Source organism: Physella acuta, unplaced genomic scaffold (assembly GCF_028476545.2).
Source record: "Physella acuta isolate Inbredline_101_S28 unplaced genomic scaffold, ASM2847654v3 ptg001619l, whole genome shotgun sequence".
NCBI classification, from domain to species: domain Eukaryota; kingdom Metazoa; phylum Mollusca; class Gastropoda; family Physidae; genus Physella; species Physella acuta.
Window position 1 is genome coordinate 173,174 of NW_026733133.1, and position 20,909 is coordinate 194,082.

The following is a 20,909-nucleotide window of genomic DNA, read 5'->3' on the forward strand; positions in this document are numbered from 1 at the left end:
TTTGAGAGCCGCTGTATTTTAAACCCCAGCGCCACAGAGGTGGGTTAAACCAAACCCTACCTGAAAAGTTTGAGAGCCGCTGTAATTTAAACCCCAGCGCCACGGAGGTGGGTTAAACCAAACCCTACCTGAAAGATTTGAGAGCCGCTGTAAACTCTACCTGAAAAGTTTGAGAGCCGCTTTAAACCCTACCTGAAAAGTTTGAGAGCCGCTGTAAACTATACCTGAAAAATTTGAGAGCCGCTGTAAACTATACCTGAAAAGTTTGAGGGCCGCTGTAAACCCTACCTGAAAAGTTTGAGAGCCGCTGTAAACCCTACCTGAAAAGTTTGAGAGCCGCTGTAAACCCTACCTGAAAAGTTTGAGGGCCGCTGTATTTTAAACCCCAGCGCCACAAAGGTGGGTTAGTTTAAACCCTACCTTAAAAATTTGAGAGCCGCTGTAAACCCTACCAGAAAAGTTTGAGAGCCGCTGTATTTTAAACTACAGTGCCACAGAGGTGGGTTAAACCAAACCCTACCAGAAAAGTTTGAGAGCCGCTGTATTTTAAACCCCAGCGCCACAAAGGTGGGTTAAACCAAACCCTACCAGAAAAGTTTGAGAGCCTCTGTAACCCCTACCTGATAAAGTTTGAGAGCCGCTGTAAACCCTACCTGAAAAGTTTGAGAGCCGCTGTATTTTAAACCCCAGCGCCACAGAGGTGGGTTAAACAAAACCCTACCTGAAAAGTTTGAGAACCTCTGTAAACCCTACCTGAAAAGTTTGAGAGCCTCTGTAAACCCTACCTGAAAAGTTTGAGAGCCGCTGTATTTTAAACCCCAGCGCCACAGAGGTGGGTTAAACCAAACCCTACCAGAAAAGTTTGAGAACCGATGTAAACCCTACCTGAAAAGTTTGAGAGCCGCTGTAAACCCTACCTGAAAAGTTTGAGAGCCGCTGTATTTTAAACCCCAGCGCCACAGAGGTGGGTTAAACCAAACCCTACCAGAAAAGTTTGAGAACCGATGTAAACCCTACCTGAAAAGTTTGAGAGCCGCTGTATTTTAAACCCCAGCGCCACAGAGGTGGGTTAAACCAAACCCTACCAGAAAAGTTTGAGAACCGATGTAAACCCTACCTGAAAAGTTTGAGAGCCGCTGTATTTTAAACCCCAGCGCCACAGAGGTGGGTTAAACCAAACCCTACCTGTTGCCGGCCGCCATATTTATTTCTGCTTCAAAGTGCTCGCTGTCGGTGTCCAATTAGTGGTTTGTTTAAAGCGTCTGGGGTTGTCTGAAGGCCAGGGTGGGGAGGCCTGTCTCCAGTTTATGGCCAAAGATGTGTTGGCCTACTTCTTGTTTTTGGCCAAAGATGTGTTGGCCTACTTCCTGTTTCTGGCCAAAGATGTGTTGGCCTATTTCCTGTTTCTGGCCAAATATGTATTGGCCTTTTCTGGCCTGTCTCCAGTTAATGGCCAAGATGTGTTGGCCTACTTCCTGTTTCTGGCCAAAGATGTGTTGGCCCATCTCTTGGTTTTGGCCAAAGATGTGTTGGCCTACTTCCTGTATCTGGCCAAAGATGTGTTGGCCTACTTTCTGTTTCTGGCCAAAGATGTGTTGGCCTACTTTCTAGTTCTGGCTAAAGATGTGTTTTGGCAGAGCGGGCCTGTCTCAGTTAATGGCCAAAGATACGATGGCCTGAATAATGTTTCTGGCCAAAGATGTGTTGGCCTACTTCTTGCTTATGGCCAAATATGTGTTGGCCTTATTCTTGTTTATGGCCAAAGATGTGTTGGACTACTTCCTGTTTCTGGCCTAAGATGTGTTGGCCCATCTCTTGGTTTTGGCCAAAGATGTGTTGGTCTCATTCTGTTTCTGGCCTAAGATGTGTTGGCCTACTTCTTGTTTCTGGCATAAGATGTGTTGGCCTACTTCTTGTTTCTGGCCAAAGATGTGTTGGCCTACTTCTTGCTTATGGCCAAAGATATGTTGGCCCATCTCTTGGTTTTGGCCAAAGATGTGTTGGCCTGTGCTGGTCTGTCTCCAGTTAATGGCCAAGATGTGTTGGCCTACATTCTGTTTCTGGCCAAAGATGTCTTGGCCCATAACGTTGTTTTGGCCATAGCTTTGTTTCTCGCTAAAGGAATGTTGATTGTCTCCTTCATCTGACACAGGTTTCAGAAACAGCTGCCGCCAGACTTTAATGTGTACGATATCAGGCCCGTACCATGTGTGAAGGTCACTATTATACCATCTAATTTACATATACATTTGCTTAAAACTGAAACATAAAGTAACTTTTGTTCTTTATCATTTTAGCGCAGTAATTTTCCTCTCAGTGTGATGATAACGGAAAATTAGTTCCAAAAAAATCAGAGATGACTTAGACTGCAGGAGCCGTAATAGCTCTTGTCTTAGGCCGATATTTGTGAGCTTGTGGATTAACATTATAAACATATTTCTTCGTTTAAGTTTTCTTCCTCCCCGCATTGATTACTTGAGAAAATTAACATGCGTAAAGGTCAAGGTGATGTGATAGCATGTAACCATCCCCCGGGTCGCCGGGCAGGTGGTTTATTTATCTTGTTCTACCTTTTCTACCCATCTTTACCTCCCTTGATCAGGATCATCTCCCTTCCTATTCCGATAAAACCTCGTGTGCGACGTTCTGCCAAATCAGCGTCTTCTAGAAGCCCATGCAGATGCATTTCAAAACATGCAGGGAGTAATAATTATTTGATCTTTTAACTTACAGAAAAAAACATATTAAAATAAAAATATTTTTTGTTGTGCTTTTTTAACTTGGGTGAGATTCTTTAGTCAACAACGTGTTTTTTTATCGACTTCTACAACAACAGTTTGTTCAGATCGTCTAGCTGAGATATGATTGACACGTGTTCATGAAGGTTTTTTTTTCTTAGACGGGGGGGGGGGGTGAGCAGTTGTTCCCCTTTGTTAGTGACACTGTTAACCTAACCTAACCCAACCCAACCCAACCCTACCTTACCTTACCTTACCTTACCTTACCTTACCTTACCTTACCTTACCTTACCTTACCTTACCTTACCTTACCTTACCTTACCTTACCTTACCTTATCCTACCTTACCTTACCTTACCTTACCTTACCCAACCTAACCTAACCCAACCCAACCCTACCTTACCTTACCTTACCTTACCTTACCTTACCTTACCTTACCTTACCTTACCTTACCTTACCTTACCTTACCTTACCTTACCTTATCTTACCTTACCTTACCTTACCTTACCTTACCTTACCTTACCTAACCCAACCCAACCCAACCCAACCCTACCTTACCTTAACTTAAGTAAACGCAACGTCTTAATTATGCTTTAAAAAATGTTTAGTGCACTTGTTATAGGTGGCCTTCAATAAAGTCACCAATGAGGGAAAGAGGGGGCATAACCTTGACCTTAATGGCAAAGGCCCATGACCTTCACCTGACTGGCATATGTCCATAAAACAATCCAAATTAAGAGACGCTGTTCTTTTTTCCCCATATTAGCCAGCATTAAGCCTCCGGGCAATTAGTTTAATTGCGATACCAGCACCGCTAATTATAATTGATCGAGACTATCTGATAAAATATGGAGAAAAATCGCAAAGTTCATATTTTTTTTAAAATCCTGAATATAACATATAAAGGCAGACTACGTCGCTACTATGGACTACTTTTTGGTGCGTATTGATTTCGTCTGGTAAACAATGGCGTGATCCCGACTACCGGTGCACTACTTTGGCTGACATCATCAAGTCTGTACGTGTCCAGCCCTTAAACATGAGCGGCGGCACGTCTCTTGTGGGCGGGGGTTGGTGAGGGGAACCCTGTGATCTTTGACGGCTAGGGGGTTCGGGCAACATTTGTTGAGGGTAACGTTTTCAGGGTTAGCTGGTAGTATGTCATTGGTCTTTGGTTAGTTAGTTGGTAGTATGTCATTGGTTTTTGAGGATTAGCTGGTACTATGTCATTGGTCTTTGGTCAGTTAGCTGGTAGTTTGTCATTGGTTTTTCATGGTTTTCTGGTAGTATGTCATTGGTCTTTGGCCAGTTAGCTGGTAGTATGTCATTGGTCTTTCAGAGTTTTCTGGTAGTATGTCATTGGTCTTTGGTCAGTTAGCTGGTAGTTTGTCAGAAGTATGTCATTGGTCTTTGTTCAGTTAGCTGGTAGTATGTCATTGGTCTTTGGTCAGTTAACTGGTAGTATGTCATTAGTCTTTGGTCAGTTAGCTGGAAGTATGTCATTGGTCTTTGGTCAGTTAGCTGGTAGTATGTCATTGGTCTTTGACCAGTTAGCAGTATGTCATTTTTTTTGTCAAAGTTCCAACCACAGGCAGATTAGGCTCGATAGCTCGAGATACCCCATCTAAGTTTGTTCTTGGGTGGACAAAAGCTATGGAAGTAAAGCCAGAAAGAAAAGCATTCTGAAATCATAGTCAATGGCCTATACCATGTTGACACGTAATACTTAATAGTGTTGGAGGAAATACTCTCCAATATTGCTATTAAGAATGAAGAAGAAGAGAAATTCTGTGTGTTCCATTTTTGTTGGAAATATTTGAGCGATCTTTGATAGAGTTTATTTGCAATATTTTGTAGATTTTGCAGCTAATTTGTTAAGAGTATAAGCTATCTTTAGTAAAAGTGTTTGGGAGTTTTTAAAAGAAAGCCAGGAATGAAGATCGTTAGCTGTAATAATTATTGGAGAAAAAAAACTGAAAGGTTAGGATCCAGTAAACCAACTCTGCGTGAAAATGGCAGCTGTAAAGTAATCGGTTCCTTAAATAAATCATTAGTTCTAAAAGAAATAACTGTTTTGCTAATAAAGTAATTTTATTATTATTTTAAAAAAACACAAAATGTTCAATTTTTTATTTAGCTGTGACTGCCAAATTCAAAAATTAAGTTAGTGTTTTGTTTATGTGAAAAGGTTTAATCAATCTCTAACTATTTCTTAAACTAAATAAACACAGCGCTCTTCCGAAAATAAATTCGCGGCATAGTTATCTCCCCTCATCATAATGAATGGAGTCAACCAGCGCTCCGTGATACGGGCAAGGTACGGCTATTTGTACAGGTGTAAAACGTCGGATGGTAATGTTATTAAACACAATTAACCGTAGCATACCGAACATTACCGCAGACCTTCATCTCTGGTCTATAGTCTATACGAAAAAAAAACGAAAGAAAAAAAACTCGATGGGTTGCAAAGTTCAACATCCGGGTCTTGGCCTCCCAGTAGGTTTAGATTGAAAATAGTTAACCTGGTTTAGAATATTCTAGAAGAATCCACCTTACCATCGACCGTTTCATTAAAACCGTTGACTCACCTGGCGATGGTTTCATCGTCTTTCTCGGCAGTCCGCGTTGTTGTTTTTTTTCTTCTCTGGGCATGCTCAGTTTTCATTGATTCGATGAGGTCGGATTGTAATCTCATTATTTATGCAAGGTCAAAGCGTAAGGGTCGGGTAGGGGCTGTCGGCAGTCGTCAAAGCTAACATGGGCTTTAGGTAGAGGGATCGCCGCCGACAATAGGTAGCGTTGTGGAAGCTTCAGTGGGTGATTACGCTAATTAGCTTAATAGGTTTGGTCGACTGATAAGACAAATTCGATTAAAGGACGTGGGTGAAAGAAGGGAGGGAGAAATGTATGCAAGAACATGACTTAGGGACTCTTTTTTTTTTAATCCAAATTTATATTTTTTAATATTACTATTTGTTCTGTTTTTGGTTGGGTTTTTTTTTGGATAGTGTGTATGTGATATATTCTAGGATTTGGTGTAAAGCAGTTGTGTCTGGGATAGTGTAAATGGGATATATTCTAAGATTTGGCACAAGGGGTAGTTTCTAAGATAGTGTGTATGTGATATATTCTAGGATTTGGTGTAAAGCAGTTGTGTCTGGGATAGTGTAAATGGGATATATTCTAAGATTTGGCACAAGGGGTAGTTTCTAAGATAGTGTGTATGTGATATATTCTAGGATTTGGTGTAAAGCAGTTGTGTCTGGGATAGTGTAAATGGGATATATTCTAAGATTTGGCACAAGGGGTAGTTTCTAAGATAGTGTGTATGTGATATATTCTAGGATTTGGTGTAAAGCAGTTGTGTCTGGGATAGTGTAAATGGGATATATTCTAAGATTTGGCACAAGGGGTAGTTTCTAAGATAGTGTGTATGTGATATATTCTAGGATTTGGTGTAAAGGGGTTGTGTCTGGGATAGTGTAAATGGGATATATTCTAAGATTTGGCACAAGGGGTAGTTTCTAAGATAGTGTGTATGTGATATATTCTAGGATTTTGTGTAAAGGGGTTGTGTCTGGGATAGTGTATATGGGATATATTCTAGGATTTGGTGTAAAGTGGTTGTGTCTGGGATAGTGTATATGGGATATATTCTAATGTTTGGTGTAAAGTGGTTGTGTCTGGGATAGTGTATATGGGATATATTCTAATGTTTGGTGTAAAGTGGTTGTGTCTGGGATAGTGTATATGGGATATATTCTAATGTTTGGTGTAAAGTGGTTGTGTCTGGGATAGTGTATATGGGATATATTCTAGGATTTGGTGTAAAGTGGTTGTGTCTGGGATAGTGTATATGGGATATATTCTAATGTTTGGTGTAAAGTGGTTGTGTCTGGGATAGTGTATATGGGATATATTCTAGGGTTTGATGTAACGGGTAGTTTTTAAGATAGTTGTATGTGATATATTCTAGGATTTGGTGATTTGGTGTAAAAGGTAGTTTCTAAGATAGTTGTATGTGAAATATTCTAGAATTTGGTGTAAGGGGTAGTTTCTAATATAGTGTGTAAGTAATGTATTGTGATTTTGTGACGGAATAGTTTCTGATACAGTGTTTATGTGGTATACCCCTGGATTTGACCAGTGTTTCTTCCAGACTTTTTTCTCCGGGAGGGGCACTTAAAATCTTCGGGGGGCGGTAAACTTTCCTCGGGGGGGGGGGGCGGACACTGTTAAAAGTATATATTTTCTATATACATTATATAAATTTCATTTCGTTCGGGGGGGCGGTAAAAATTTTTCGGGGGGGCTTCGCACCCCCGAAGAGATGCCTGGAAGAAACTCTGGATTTGACGTAGTTTGTAGCGTGTGTAGGTCGTATTTTTTAAAAGTTAATGTAGCTCAGACTTCCTTGGGTAGTATGAAACTAATTGGAATTAGGGGATTATTTTTTAAACCATTAGCTGCTCAACAGTGAAGATCGATCGATGAAGGTATTATATCACCGGCTTCGAGGAGAAATTGTTAGAACATAGTTATTTATAGCTGGAACGAAGCTTTAGTTAAATATTTAAAACCCTTAATTTTCTTATCAATAATTTAGAACCGGATTAAGGAATACAAAATTTTAAGCTTTTATTTATCTTATATGACCAGGTCACCAATTTTAATAGTGCGCACTTTGCAAATGATGCTACGACTTTGACTATTATCAATTTCTCCTTTTTATTAATTTTGAACTCGCTATGTTATACATAATAGTTTGTTTCTGAGTTTATTCTGTTAAAGATTTTTTTAATAAAATAAAACAACCAATCTCGGGGTCTATGGACTCTTAAGAAGCGTTTCACACAAAATTGTTTGAACCTCAAGTCTGTATCTTATGTCATGCCTTCAGTGTTTCTTCCAAACTTTTTTTCTCCGAGGGGGGTGGGGGGCACTTGATATTTTTTGGGGGGAGGGGGTCAACATTTTCCGGGGGAGGGGGGGGGCGGACACTGGCTAAAGTATATATTTTCTATATAAATTTTATTTCGTACGGGAGGTACGGGAGGTAGACTTCTTTCTCTGCCCCCCCCCCCACCCCCGAAGAGATGCCTGGAAGAAACTCTGCATGCCTTACCCCCATCTTTCCCTGCAGTTATACTTTGCTGACATCCCACATGCAGTCATACATGACTTGACTTTGTTTCAGAGTCCGAGTCATGCAAGCACGGGTCAGTCACGTGTCACCACGACGCGGAGTGTCTGGACTTCAACGGCAACTACGCATGCGCGTGCAAAGACGGATATGCCGGAGACGGCTACACCTGTAGACGTAAGTGTTGAGGATATCATCACCGGCAGTTGATGCACAGACATGTGCAGACAGAACACACACACACACACACACACACACAAACTTACACAACAACAAATATCCTCAAACGCACGAACACGCGCGCAAACACACGCAAACGAACATCACCACAAGTATTAATATATACACGCATCCATACACACACGAAATCCACCACTACCACCACACGTACCAATATGCCACCCCCACACACAAACTAAATCCCCCACACATACCATATGCCCACACATACCAATACATCTTTGCACCAGTAGTCAATGCTCATGCTTCATCGGTTGTTGTAGTTTGTTTGTTTTGTTTTTTTCAATGTAATCTTAGTTTGACTTTCCTTGTTGAAAAATAACGATTCAATTACCTCCCCTTATCGCCTGGTTCCCTCTCGTCTGCTACAAGAGTAAACGTCTGCTTCAGGCCTAAAGCGATGTTACCTGGGGAAGAAAAAAAAAATCAACCTCCCCAATATCTCATATGATCTTGTTATAAACGGAAGTGAATTTCATCCACATCTCTTACATTTTTTCTCTCCCTTTCACTTGAAGAGAAAATGAAATTTTATTCGCTTTCCTGCCTCTGTTGGAAACGGAAGGCCAAGAAAAGAATGACGGATCAAATGACTGCCTCCAACCACGAACCCAATTCGGAAATAAACAGTATCGTTTCGTCCAAATTTTCTGCTTGATATGAGCATCACTGCACCTTATTTCGTCGCCATTTTGTATGCTTGCCAAATGTGCAACATTTCAGACAACTGTTACAAAAGGTTTATTTAACGTGTAAAATGGGTATCATTTAGCTACCAGGTTATATACTCAGGAAACTGATATTCTCACTATACATATATATATATATATATATATATATATATATATATATATACTATATATATATGTATATATATATATATATATATATATATATATATATATATATATATATATATATACTACAGATATATATATATACTACAGATATATATATACTACAGATATATATATATATACTACAGATATATATATATATATATATACTACAGATATATATATATATATATATATATATATATATATATATATATATATATATATATATATATATATATACATACATGTCTAATCAGAAGCGATTAGATGACGTCAATAAATGAGAAAAACATCCCATTAATAAAGTTTGTACTTTAAGGACGAGCGTGAATCATTGATAACGCGGAATGATCTATTAAGAAAAAAAGTAGTTCCCATGATGTCTAGATCTTTTAGCAGGAGCTGAAATTGACTCATCCGATTCGTTTTTATTGTAGCTTGGCTCTTGTCTTTGGCAATTAAAAGATTTTATCCATAAAATAAATTTCTAATTACACGGGGAATAAATATTTTAAAATGAAATTGAAGCTGTAGTTTTATTATAGTCGTACGACATTAACAAACGCTAGAGTGTTCCATACAACTGGCAGTGATGTTTTTCAAGCTAAGTATTTAAAAAGAATTGAGGAGATCCATAGCTATCTCTGACACAAACTTTTTTTTACATATGCGTAGAAACAAAGTACTTGAAAATTTGATTCCAAATGGTTCCAAATTTTTGTTGCCAGAAACCGTATTTTTCAACCAAAATTGAATATATTTGCTTCTTTTCAGTTATTCATAATTTGTGAATTCGACACTACCATCTCTTCTTCTATGGCTATGGCTATGGCTATGGCTATGGCTATGGCTATGGCTATGGCTATGGCTATGGCTATGGCTATGGCTATGGCTATGGCTATGGCTATGGCTATGGCTATGGCTATGGCTATGGCTATGGCTATGGCTATGGCTATGGCTATGGCTATGGCTATGGCTATGGCTATGGCTATGGCTATGGCTATGGCTATGGCTATGGCTATGGCTATGGCTATGGCTATGGCTATGGCTATGGCTATGGCTGTGGCTGTGGCTGTGGCTGTGGCTGTGGCTGTGGCTAGGGTTAGGGTTAGGGTTAGGGTTAGGGCTATTGTTAGAGCTAGGGTTAGGGTTAGATTTAGGGTTAGGATTAGGGTTATTGTTAAGGCCAAGGTTAGGCTTAAACCAATGTCTATAGTTGGTTTTGGTTTTGTGTTAAGTTTTAGGCTGAGGTGAATGCTTAGGTTTTGGTCTTTTTCTCAAGGTTATTATTCTGGTTATATATATATATATATATATACATATACATATAAATATATATATATATATATATATATATATATATATATATATATATATATATATAGGTATAGAATTAAAGTTAGAGTTAGGAATCTAACTTGAGGGGGAGGGGGGGATGTAATTCCCGGGGGTAATTGACAGGGAGATAAATACGGGGGGGGGGAATGTCATGGGGTCATTGGGGGGGGGGTGTAATGTCCTGTAGCCAGACACGATGGATCACCATTGTGTTTTTTTATCCCATGTGTCCGCTCGAGTGATCTAGTCCAGTATTTGTCATCAAGTGGTGCAGCGCTAGAGCTGGTGACCTGTGAATCGAATTGATGAAATAAGATAAAAACAACCATCACTCCCAAACTATCGCACATTCGTTGATCATCGTTATACTGACCATACCACAAACAATGACCACCACTTCTACACTGACCATACACTAACACTGAGCACTACAACCGACTTTTATATTGACCATCGCTTTTACATTGCCAACACATTTACACGGCTATCACATTCTTATTGACATTCACATTTATATAACCATTACTTTTAAACTGACCATCTTTTCCAACCTACCACAATCCAATACGCCCCACCCCTCCCATCATCCACCCCTCCCCCTTCAACTACTACACCTTGGTCTCTATCACCTGCTGCCCGCTGAAAGACGTTCTAGAAAACACCATCAGCCCTCAGAGGTGCGAAGCGAGCCTCCACCAGAGAGCTACCTTTCTAGCATGGTAGCAGTGGCTAGCTGATGACGGATGTCCCCTAGCCGGGGGAAACGTGTTCCCTTTGTTGTTTTTTATATACCGTGTACAGCAGTTTACATGTTATAGCCTCGCCATTAGCGACCCCAGGTTTTGGGATCCAGATAAAAGGGACCGCGGGGATCAGGGGTTTTCACACCTTAACACAGGCCGGATATTGCAATAAAATTAACGGGGAATGTCTGAAATTATTTGTAGTTGCAAGCTAATTTGCCATTGATGTCGTGTTCATAATGGGTTGTACATACTGCGTGCTAATTTAACTTTGTTTTTACCTTATTAGGGACTGAAAGCTTTAAAAAAAACGGGAATATCCTAAACATCATATAGCTAGCTACATGATAATTTACTTTTGCTTTTACCTCCATAACGGTTTACATAATAAACAGGAATCTCCCTAGCGGAAGCAATTTTACCGGGAATATCCGAAGCTGCTACTGGCTGCAAGCTAATTCACCATTTTCCTCTGCGCCGTTGTTTATAAAAATAACCGGGAATATCCGAAGCCGCTTGTACCAGCTAGCTAATTTACCGTTGTTTTTTCACCCTCTGTAATGGTTTACAAAATAACCGGGAATATCCGATGCCGCTTGTACCGGCTAGCTAATTTACCGTTGTTTTTCACCCTCTGTAATGGTTTACAAAATAACCGGGAATATCCGAAGCAGCTTGTTGCTGAGAGTGAATTTGTCAGCCGACAAACGGGACAAGCTTTTTGTGCTGTCTGCCATCTCTCGCGGCACTTGCTCTTGGTGGATCAAAGACTGGTGCCAGACTCCAAGGTAACCGAATCGTCCACTTATGCTAGGTGTTTTTTTTTAACTTTTTGTGTTAGGGTTCAGGTGGAGGAGAGGTTGGGAGAGGGGGGGGGGTCTAGGTACTCAGGTTGTGTGGGAGTGAAGAGAAGGGAGAAAAGAGGGTGTCGGGGTGGGGTAATGCTCCTTCAGACCTGACAGATTTTAGAGGCAGAGGTGTTTTTTTTTTAGTTTTTTGGTGATGGAATTTAAATGGGATGGTATATGCCCGGTCGGTTATATAAATGGGGTGGAGGGGTCAGCTGTATGCCCGGTCGGTTACATATAGGGTGTGGTCAGTTGAATGCCCGGTTGGTTATGTAAATTGGATGTTGTATGCCCGGTCGGTTATATAAATGGGATGGTGTGGTCAGCTATATGCCCGATAAGTTATATAATATATATAATGGCATGGTTTGGTCAGCTGTATACCCGATCGATTATTATTTTTTTCCGAAAATTTGGTTAGTTATCCATCAGAGTTATATGAATATGGGAAGTTTGTGTGGGTCGTAAACTAAATGGGAAATAATCAATCGATCACAAAGCAGGAGGTTTGACGGATGTCTGGTATTCTACATTGTGATTGTAATGTTGGCTTTGTATTGAGATAGTAAATTGTGAAACATGGCCCTTTGTTGATGTTGTATTGGTGAGGTGATGTTGTATTAATGTGGTGATTATCTATTGGTGTGGTAATGATGAATTGGTGTGGTGATGTTGTATTGGTGTGGTGATGTTGTATTAGTGTGGTGATGTTGTATTAGTGTGGTGATGTTGTATTAGTGTGGTGATGTTGTATTAATGTGGTGATGTTGTATTGGTGTGGTGATGTTGTATTGGTGTGGTGATGTTGTATTGGTGTGGTGATGTTGTATTGGTGTGATGATGTTGTATTGGTGTGATGATGTTGTATTGGTGTAGTGATGTTGTATTGGTGTGGTGATGTTGTATTGGTGTGGTGATGTTGTATTGGTATGCTGATGTTGTATTCCTGTGGTGATGTTGTATTGTAGTGATGATGTTGTATTGGTGTGATGATGTTGTATTGGTGTGATGATGTTGTATTGGTGTGGTGATGTTGTATTGGTATGATGCTGTTTTATTGGTGTGGTGATGATTTATTGGTGTGGTGATGTTGTTTTAGTGTGGTGATGTTGTATTGGTGTGGTGATGTTGTTTTAGTGTGGTGATGTTGTATTGGTGTGATGATGTTGTATTGGTGTGATGATGTTGTATTGGTGTGGTGATGCTATATAGTTGTGGTAAAGCTGCTTCGATTTAGTATCAATCGTGACTTAAGAAATGGTCCTGTATCGCTATGCTGTACCTATGACTGTTCTGGTTTGACGGTATCCTGTACCCAAACACTGTGTGCCAGATCAATGTTAGCTTGCCAAACCAAAACAAATATACGCAAGTTTAAAAAATTTTGTTTCAGTAAGGTAGGAAAATATTTTAAGTGAAATTTGATAATAAGATCCAACAATCAGATCTGTGTTTCAAGGAGCGGATATATGCAGTAGAACTAAAAAAACATTAATTAGTCTTAATCATTTTTATTTTTATTAAGGTAAACATTTTCATAATCCCATAATATTTTCTTAACACCTATGAAAACAATTTTTCAATTTTACCTTCTAGTTTTGTGTGTGCGTGTGTTTTTTAAATTGTGTTTACAAATTATTTAACAATTTCTTTTTAACGCTGGGGGCTCTGCAACAATGTGTGAAACCCACTGCTCGACTGATCTAACTGCTCGACTGATCTAGCAGCTAGACTGATCTAACTGCCACACAAACTCCTCACACCTACTCACACTTTCTTATCGCTTTCATTCATTACACAACACAGTCGCGTCTGTTTTATCGTCGTGTTTTGAATATTACGCGCTGTAACGTGTTGGATTGACGTTTAAAGAACAAAAACGGGTGGAAACGACCGAGAAACCGGGGTTTTAATGCTATCATATATCTTCCGTTATTACGTTTGTGACATTAATAGTTGCCCTTTTTAACACAGTTCTGCCGGAATACATGAAGTTTACATAATTGAAAAACATAAAAAATGGAGGTGATTTGTTGGGAGTTGGGGAAAAAAAAAGATTTGTGTTGTATTTTTTTTTTTTTTTTTGTTTTTTTTTTTTTATATTCAAATAAATTTGTGGTTACTTATTTTTGGCTAAGTTTAATTTCTGAATCGGTTCCAGAGGCGTAGCAAGGGGGTGGGGTCGGGTGGGGTAGCCGCCCCGGGCGCCGGAATGGATCGCTACGCCTCTGACCGGTGCTCCTTTGAGTTATGAATTTATTACAGCTCACCACATTGTGTGAACATTCGTGTAGATAAAATTTCCATACACATAAAAAGAAAATATTTAACGTAATGTCCGTATAAAGGTATCCATATATCGCTGCCGATTCTGACGTGATATCCGGCGAAAATATTTTGCGGACAGACAGAGAGAGAGAGAGAGAAGTGCGCACAGGGTTTTTTATATATTAGGATTGTGATGGAGAAAAGGTCGAGAACTTGTCATATATTTAATGAAAATAATAATTTGCTATTTGCACCATAAACATACAATAATCGAACACACATTGCAAAAATAATATACAAATTTTCGACTGACTTGGGCACTGATACACATATTGCAATCATAAATGTTTGTCTTCACTTAGGGTCACGTTTTTTTTTTTACTTACTCGTGTCGGAGTAGAGGGGAAGTATTGTAATCGTGCAAAAAATCGAAATCATGATTTTGACAATTTTGATGTCTTACACCTTCCTGTCGAAAAAAAAAAGAATATAAACGTAGATCTACATACGAGAAGGTTTGGGAGTCCTTTCCTGCTTTTTATGTTTTGATTTATGATATCATTTCCACTTTTTTTTAAAGTTTTATATATATTTTATAATTTCCGCCAATTTTATTTTTATTTTAAAATTTCAGCTAGGTAGCGGTGAATGTAGAAAGCTTTGAAGCCTGACTTTAAATTATTATTTTTTTCTTTAATTACAGCTAAATGTAGCGGTGAATGCAGAAATTGTGAAAACCTTGTAGCTTTGTAACCTAACTTTGAATTAGAATTTTTTTTATTTCCAGCTAAATGCAGTGGTGAGTGCAGAAATGGCGGGAAGTGTGTGGCCCCGAATGTTTGCGAGTGTCGCCATGGTTACATAGGACCCAACTGTGAACTAGGTAAGACGTCTGTGATAAGGTTGACCATATTTGAATAGGGACTGGAAGGACGCACCTTTAGTAGGATGAACCAGAGCAGATGCGTAGTCACACAATGATATAATAGGATCAAATTGTACAAATATACAATTAACAATTGGAGCATCACAGTATGTATGTAAAGATGGTATAGCACATTTTAATAAATGTACAAATACACAATTAAATATTGGATCATCATAGTATTTTTTTTTAATCAAAGTATGTTTATAAAGATGGTATAGTACATTTAAATAATTAGAAAAGTATAATATCAAGTAGATCATAACACTTATAATAAATAACTATAAGAGAATTATAAAGTAGCAGTATCTTGTATAAACAGATAATGAAAATTGTCTAATTAATATATTTTAGAATATTATTTTTCCACGCGTATATGGCAAACCTGACTAATTAGTGGCCAGATCAACTGAGTTTTAAAAAATGTAAATTGAAAGGTGAACTCTTTGTTACTGTGTCGTGATGGGTTGTCTCTCCTTTCTACCCCACCCATTCCATCCATCGTACCCCCTACCCCAACCCCCACCCCAAAAGTAGACACCCAACCCGCACATACCTAACTCCCGTCCCCCCCCCCCCCTCCCCCACCCTCCACTTGAAATACTCTCAAACCCCCCGAACTCATTCACAACTCACTCAAGGCCAAGGGCGTTCATTCATGTACATATATGTATCCATTCACGCTTATTTCCCCTGCTCCCATATGTCACGATCAGCTGTTGGGGGGGATCAGGTTTCACAAGACCGATTCACGCAGCCATTTCCTCCCAGAATCCCTAAATTCGCAGAGACCGCTTCCGGTAGCTGGTGCCAATTTGAAAGAATGGGCTTCAGGCGTTGCGATGGCCCGGGCGGCATCGATTATTATGACAAGCGTTTTCGTGTAATGACCGCCAGCTAGCATAGAGAAGAATTTCACCTCCATTTGTTGCATGGGAAAGTACAATGTCAAGAGTTATTGTTATTTTTATTGTTATTTAGACATTTAAACAGAACAATAGGTTTACTTTACTTGGGGATAAGAATATTTATAATTTAGATGTAATTAATAGGTCAACCCATCGGATATCGTGAATAGCATTTTATTTTGACGTCAAGGATATATTGGCATAACTTTAACGTGGTAATCGAACAATGTTTTGATATTATAAAACTAAGAATCGATATCACCCGGTACATTTAAGTTCGAGTGGGGGGATGCTTCAACCTCCCCCCTCCCCCCCCCCCCCCCCCCAACAAAGCTCACAGCTTCAGTGTTCTGAGTACGCTGTGCACGTGAGTAAGCTAAAGGCTCGTGCGTGGAGGGGGGTGGAGGGTGAGTGAGCAGGTCGGAAGTGAGGGGGTGGTATCAACAGGGTGGTATTATATTCATGAAGGATGGAACAGCGATGGGTGGGTATAATCTCAGAATAAAAGCTAAACTTTATCTGTTGTATTTCTGTTTCACTTGTATTGAGACCATTGACTGCTATATTCATAAGAAGTGTTTGTTTTCTCAGGGGGGGGGGGTTGAAACTTTTTGAATTTTCGGGTTTGGGGGCAGCGGAAAAGTATATGTATATATCTAAAATATCTTTCCTAATCAAATATATTTCTTTGGGGGGGGGGGGGGGGCGGACGTGCTTCGAAGAGATGCGTGAGATGAACTCTTGTCATCGGGGCAAGATATAAATGGTGGGTGGGGTGAGGGGGGGGGTGAGGTAATGATTTTGACAAATTATTATCGTAAAACAATTTAGCGGTGGAGATTGACGCGTGTTTAAAATGTGTGATAGTTTAATTTCGATTTGATTGGGTTGTTTAAAGAGATTTAGGAATTTTGTTGTGAATATGGCTTTGTGTTAAAATGTTATTTGGATTTGATTGGGTTGTTTAAAGATATTTAGGAATGTTGTTATGAATATGGATTTGTGTTAAAATGTTATTATGAGTTTGGGCCAGGATCCGGCTGTTGAATTGGGGCTAAGATTAAATCGTGGATTAAGAGGTATTTGACTATGATCTGTGTTTGTGTTAAGGTTTATCTTTGAGTTTTAGTGCATTTGTTTCAACGATTGAGACTATGGTTAGGGTTTCTGTTAGGTCTAACTAATGATATAACGCATGTTAACATTGGGGCTAAATTATGGTTACAGATAACATTAGGTCTAAATAAGGCCATGACTTATGTTAACTTGAGTAAACTACATTAGGTCTAACTAAGGCCATGACTAATCTTAACTTGAGTAAACTACATTAGGTCTAACTAAGGCTATGGCTAATATTAACAATAGAGCTAAAACCGGGATTTAAGTTCATCATCACCTTTTCCCGTTCGTGTCCAAGACACATTGGGCAGATGAAGTAGAGCTCATCTGTTTCAGATATCCCACGGCACATAAAGGGATACTGTGGTCAGCACTACGCCCAGCCGCATGACTTAAGCTAACGCTAAGGCTACCACCATAATGTAATGGCTACCACTACAGACTACGCCTAGGGCACTTGCACGCAAATAACTTCGATACGCCCAATACAGAAATACCTCCAACTTTTTCAGTGATTGATCTCATCTCTCGATTTCCTTCCCCCCCCCCCCCCCCCCATCCCTCCCCAACGACTCCCACACATCTCTAAAAATCCACCCCACCAAGACACCAGCTCACCAAATGCTCAAAGCTAGCCACCAGCGGGTGTTTACCCTAGACGCCACAGACACAACAAACGCCCGTGTCGACCCGCGGTGATGCCTTCAAGCGAGCTACCTTTCCCTTCAATACGGCTCGTGGGCTTAGGGGGAGCTAAAGGTGACGCCTCCCACACTGCAAATAATCTTATTGAAAGGGGAGATCACTCCCGCAGCTGTTAAGCGTTGTTGTTATTTATAGAAATCATGTTTACGCGTCCCTCGTGTGAGAGGGGAACACGGGCCACTGTTAATTCAAGGAGAAACACTGGCGTGTCAATTTTTGACCAGCTTGTCTTTTGGGTGTGCTGAGGGTGGCTTGTACGTGTAGAATTAGAATTGTATTCGTTGAACGTCATGACGGAACATCTTTGAGACTACTAGTACTAGCTGGCTCAGTTCAAATCTTACACATCTTTGAGGCTTTGTTTCACCAACTTCCCCATAATGTAACCAGTTCAAATCTTGCACATCTTTGTCTCACCAACTTCCTCTTGCATTTCTCTGAGGCCTTTTTTTTTTACCAACTTCTCCATAATATAACCAGTTCAAATCTTGCACATATTTGAGGCTTTGTTTCACCCTGTCCTCCACGATGTAAGTCTAAATCTATCACATTTGTTTCACAATATAAAAACGTTACTTTCAATTTCTAATTCAAGACTTACTCAAGTAGCGAGCAACAGAAATGTTGTCGTGCACTCACACACTAACACACACACACACACACAAACAGACACACATTTATAAATATTATATATATATATATATATATATATATATATATATATATATATATATATATATATATATATATATATATATATATATATATATATGTGTGACTAGGGTAGGCCTAGCCACTAGTTACAAATCTGATAACGAACGAGAAGCCGAGACGCAGTGTTGGTCTGATGCAACCGATAACAGGTGGCTTATTGGGTCGGGCTGATAACAACCTCAAAGCCAACGCGTGCTATTTTGGGAAACGGTACGAGGAGATCCAGACGGCCTGTCAACTTTGATTGATAGGATGCAGATGTTATTTTACGGACTGTACGTTAGAACTACGCAACTAGTGGTCGGAGACATCGAGTACAAGTATCGATTACGGAGGAATACAAGTACGGAGACGAGTACGGATACAAGGCATAAATAGGAGGGGACGACTGAACTCGTTCTCTTCCCGTTTGCGAGCTCTCTTCCATCTTCATCGCTCGCTTTAGATCAGTCAGTCTGTGTGACATACTCAAGTTGGTTATATTGTGTTAAGAAGGACAATAGACATGTGGATTCAGTTATATGAAGCCTAGTGAGGACTGTTAGGGGGTCAGTTGATTCAGACTATTATTGTGAAACATTTCTGTTGATTCATTGTGTTATATTGAAGCATTTCTTGATTCATGTAATAAAAGGATCAATAGCGAACCTGCATCTTCGAGTCTTTCTACTGTAGTCGATGTTGTGTAGCATGAGTGGTTCAACTCGTTACATTTGGCGTTGTCGGGCAGGATAGACTCAGGGAAGGTCACATTTGGCGTTGCGAACAGGAAAGATGCAACTAGCCTAGGTCACATTTGGCGTCGTCGAGCAGGATGAATTCAACTAGACTTGCCGAGTTAGGCACCCATAGTCAACCTTGTGCATAACTGTGTTTAGTGTGTGTGTGAATTCTGACATTCAGGAACTGTGAAAATCGAGGAAAATTTTTTTCATATACACACGGTAAGAAAGAACTCTTTTGTTTTACTTACGGAATAAAATGTCTACTCTGGACGAGAAGCAGACCCATATAGTGGTCCTACCCAGAGAGTCCCACATTAACAAATTTTACGGGGACGGGGATCCAACTTTAACCAACAGGTTCAGTGAAGAGGTCAAAGCGGCCTGGGCCTCGAGAAGCATGTCACCAGAGGAGAGATTAAGACTGCTGATGGGCAGTATAGGAGAGACGGTTAGGGCAGAGGTCAAATGCCACGATAAAACCATCCAATCAGATCCAGATAAGGTGCTGGATCTGATTATGGAGACCTTTGGGGAGAGACGGTCGGGATCGCAACTGCTGGCAGGGTTCGTAGGCTTAAGGCAGAGATTGGCGGAGAGTGTGATGGAGTACTCACACAGGATGAACAGGGCCTTTGATTCGGTAAAGGTAAAAACACCTGACATTGATGTGCGCCTACTGAGGGACCATTTCATCGAGGGGCTGGCAACCCCGATCCTAAGAAGAGAGTTGAAAGAGGAGGTCCACAAAGACCCGCAGTTGACCTTCCTTCAGGTCAGGAACTCAGCGATCCGCAGGTCCGAGGATGAGGACCAATCGAACTGTTCGGTGGACAAAGTCTCTGTGCCTGAACAGAGACAATCCCCACCCACAGGGGCCGACACGATGGAGACCATGATGGCTCAACTGTTGGCCCACCTAGATAAGGTTGACCAACGTTTGGAGAGGTTAGAAAGCAGGTCAACAGCTGAGAATCAGGAAAAGAACGGGACAAAACAGGGACGGGTTGGACGGCCGCGTCCTGCCAAGCCATCACTCCAATGGACGGCCGACGGTCGACCAATTTGTTTGTCTTGTTCACAACCCGGACATATGGCACGGTACTGCCAGGGAAACGGTCGTCCTCTGTAAGGCAGGGCCAGGCTACAGAGGGGCGAGGGTATGGCCCAAGAAGCAAATTGATGGGAGTCTGTCCCGAAATGGTGATTACGATTGGGGAGGGGACATCGCGGTGAAGGCAATTGTGGATACAGGCTCCCAGGTGACGACAATCACGGAAAATTTTTACACCAAATGGATGAAAGGAAAAGACCATAGGTTGAGGTCTGACACATGCATGCGCCTGACGGCAGCTAATGGACTAACCATTCCATACTGTGGTTATTTTCTGGCGGATGTCGTGGTGGCAGGACATAGGTTGAAGCAGGTTGGGGTGTTCGTTACGAAACACAACCTAGAAACAAATGTGTCAAATATACCTTGCCTGTTGGGCATGAATATTCTTGGCCAGTTGCCAGAATTTCTTACAAATATTGTCGGATCGACCACACCAGGTCGGGGATCCAAGATGGCCAGGTTTGCCAAGACCAGAGGAAGGACAGCAGTCCCGGCAAACACGGTCAAGGCAATCACATTACAAATTGGTGATAGAAGCGTGAA

General features: G+C 40.5%; 1 protein-coding gene across 1 annotated transcript in view; it reads left to right on the forward strand.

The window, feature by feature from the left end:
- The window catches only part of LOC131929364 (protein kinase C-binding protein NELL1), a 159,738-nt gene that overhangs the window by 108,667 nt on the left and 30,162 nt on the right, over positions 1 to 20,909 (forward strand). Inside the window, exons 14-15 of the mRNA XM_059285505.1 lie at positions 7,935 to 8,057; positions 14,944 to 15,039. Coding sequence (XP_059141488.1) covers positions 7,935 to 8,057; positions 14,944 to 15,039 — 219 coding nt within the window. The remainder of the gene's footprint in view (positions 1 to 7,934; positions 8,058 to 14,943; positions 15,040 to 20,909) is intronic.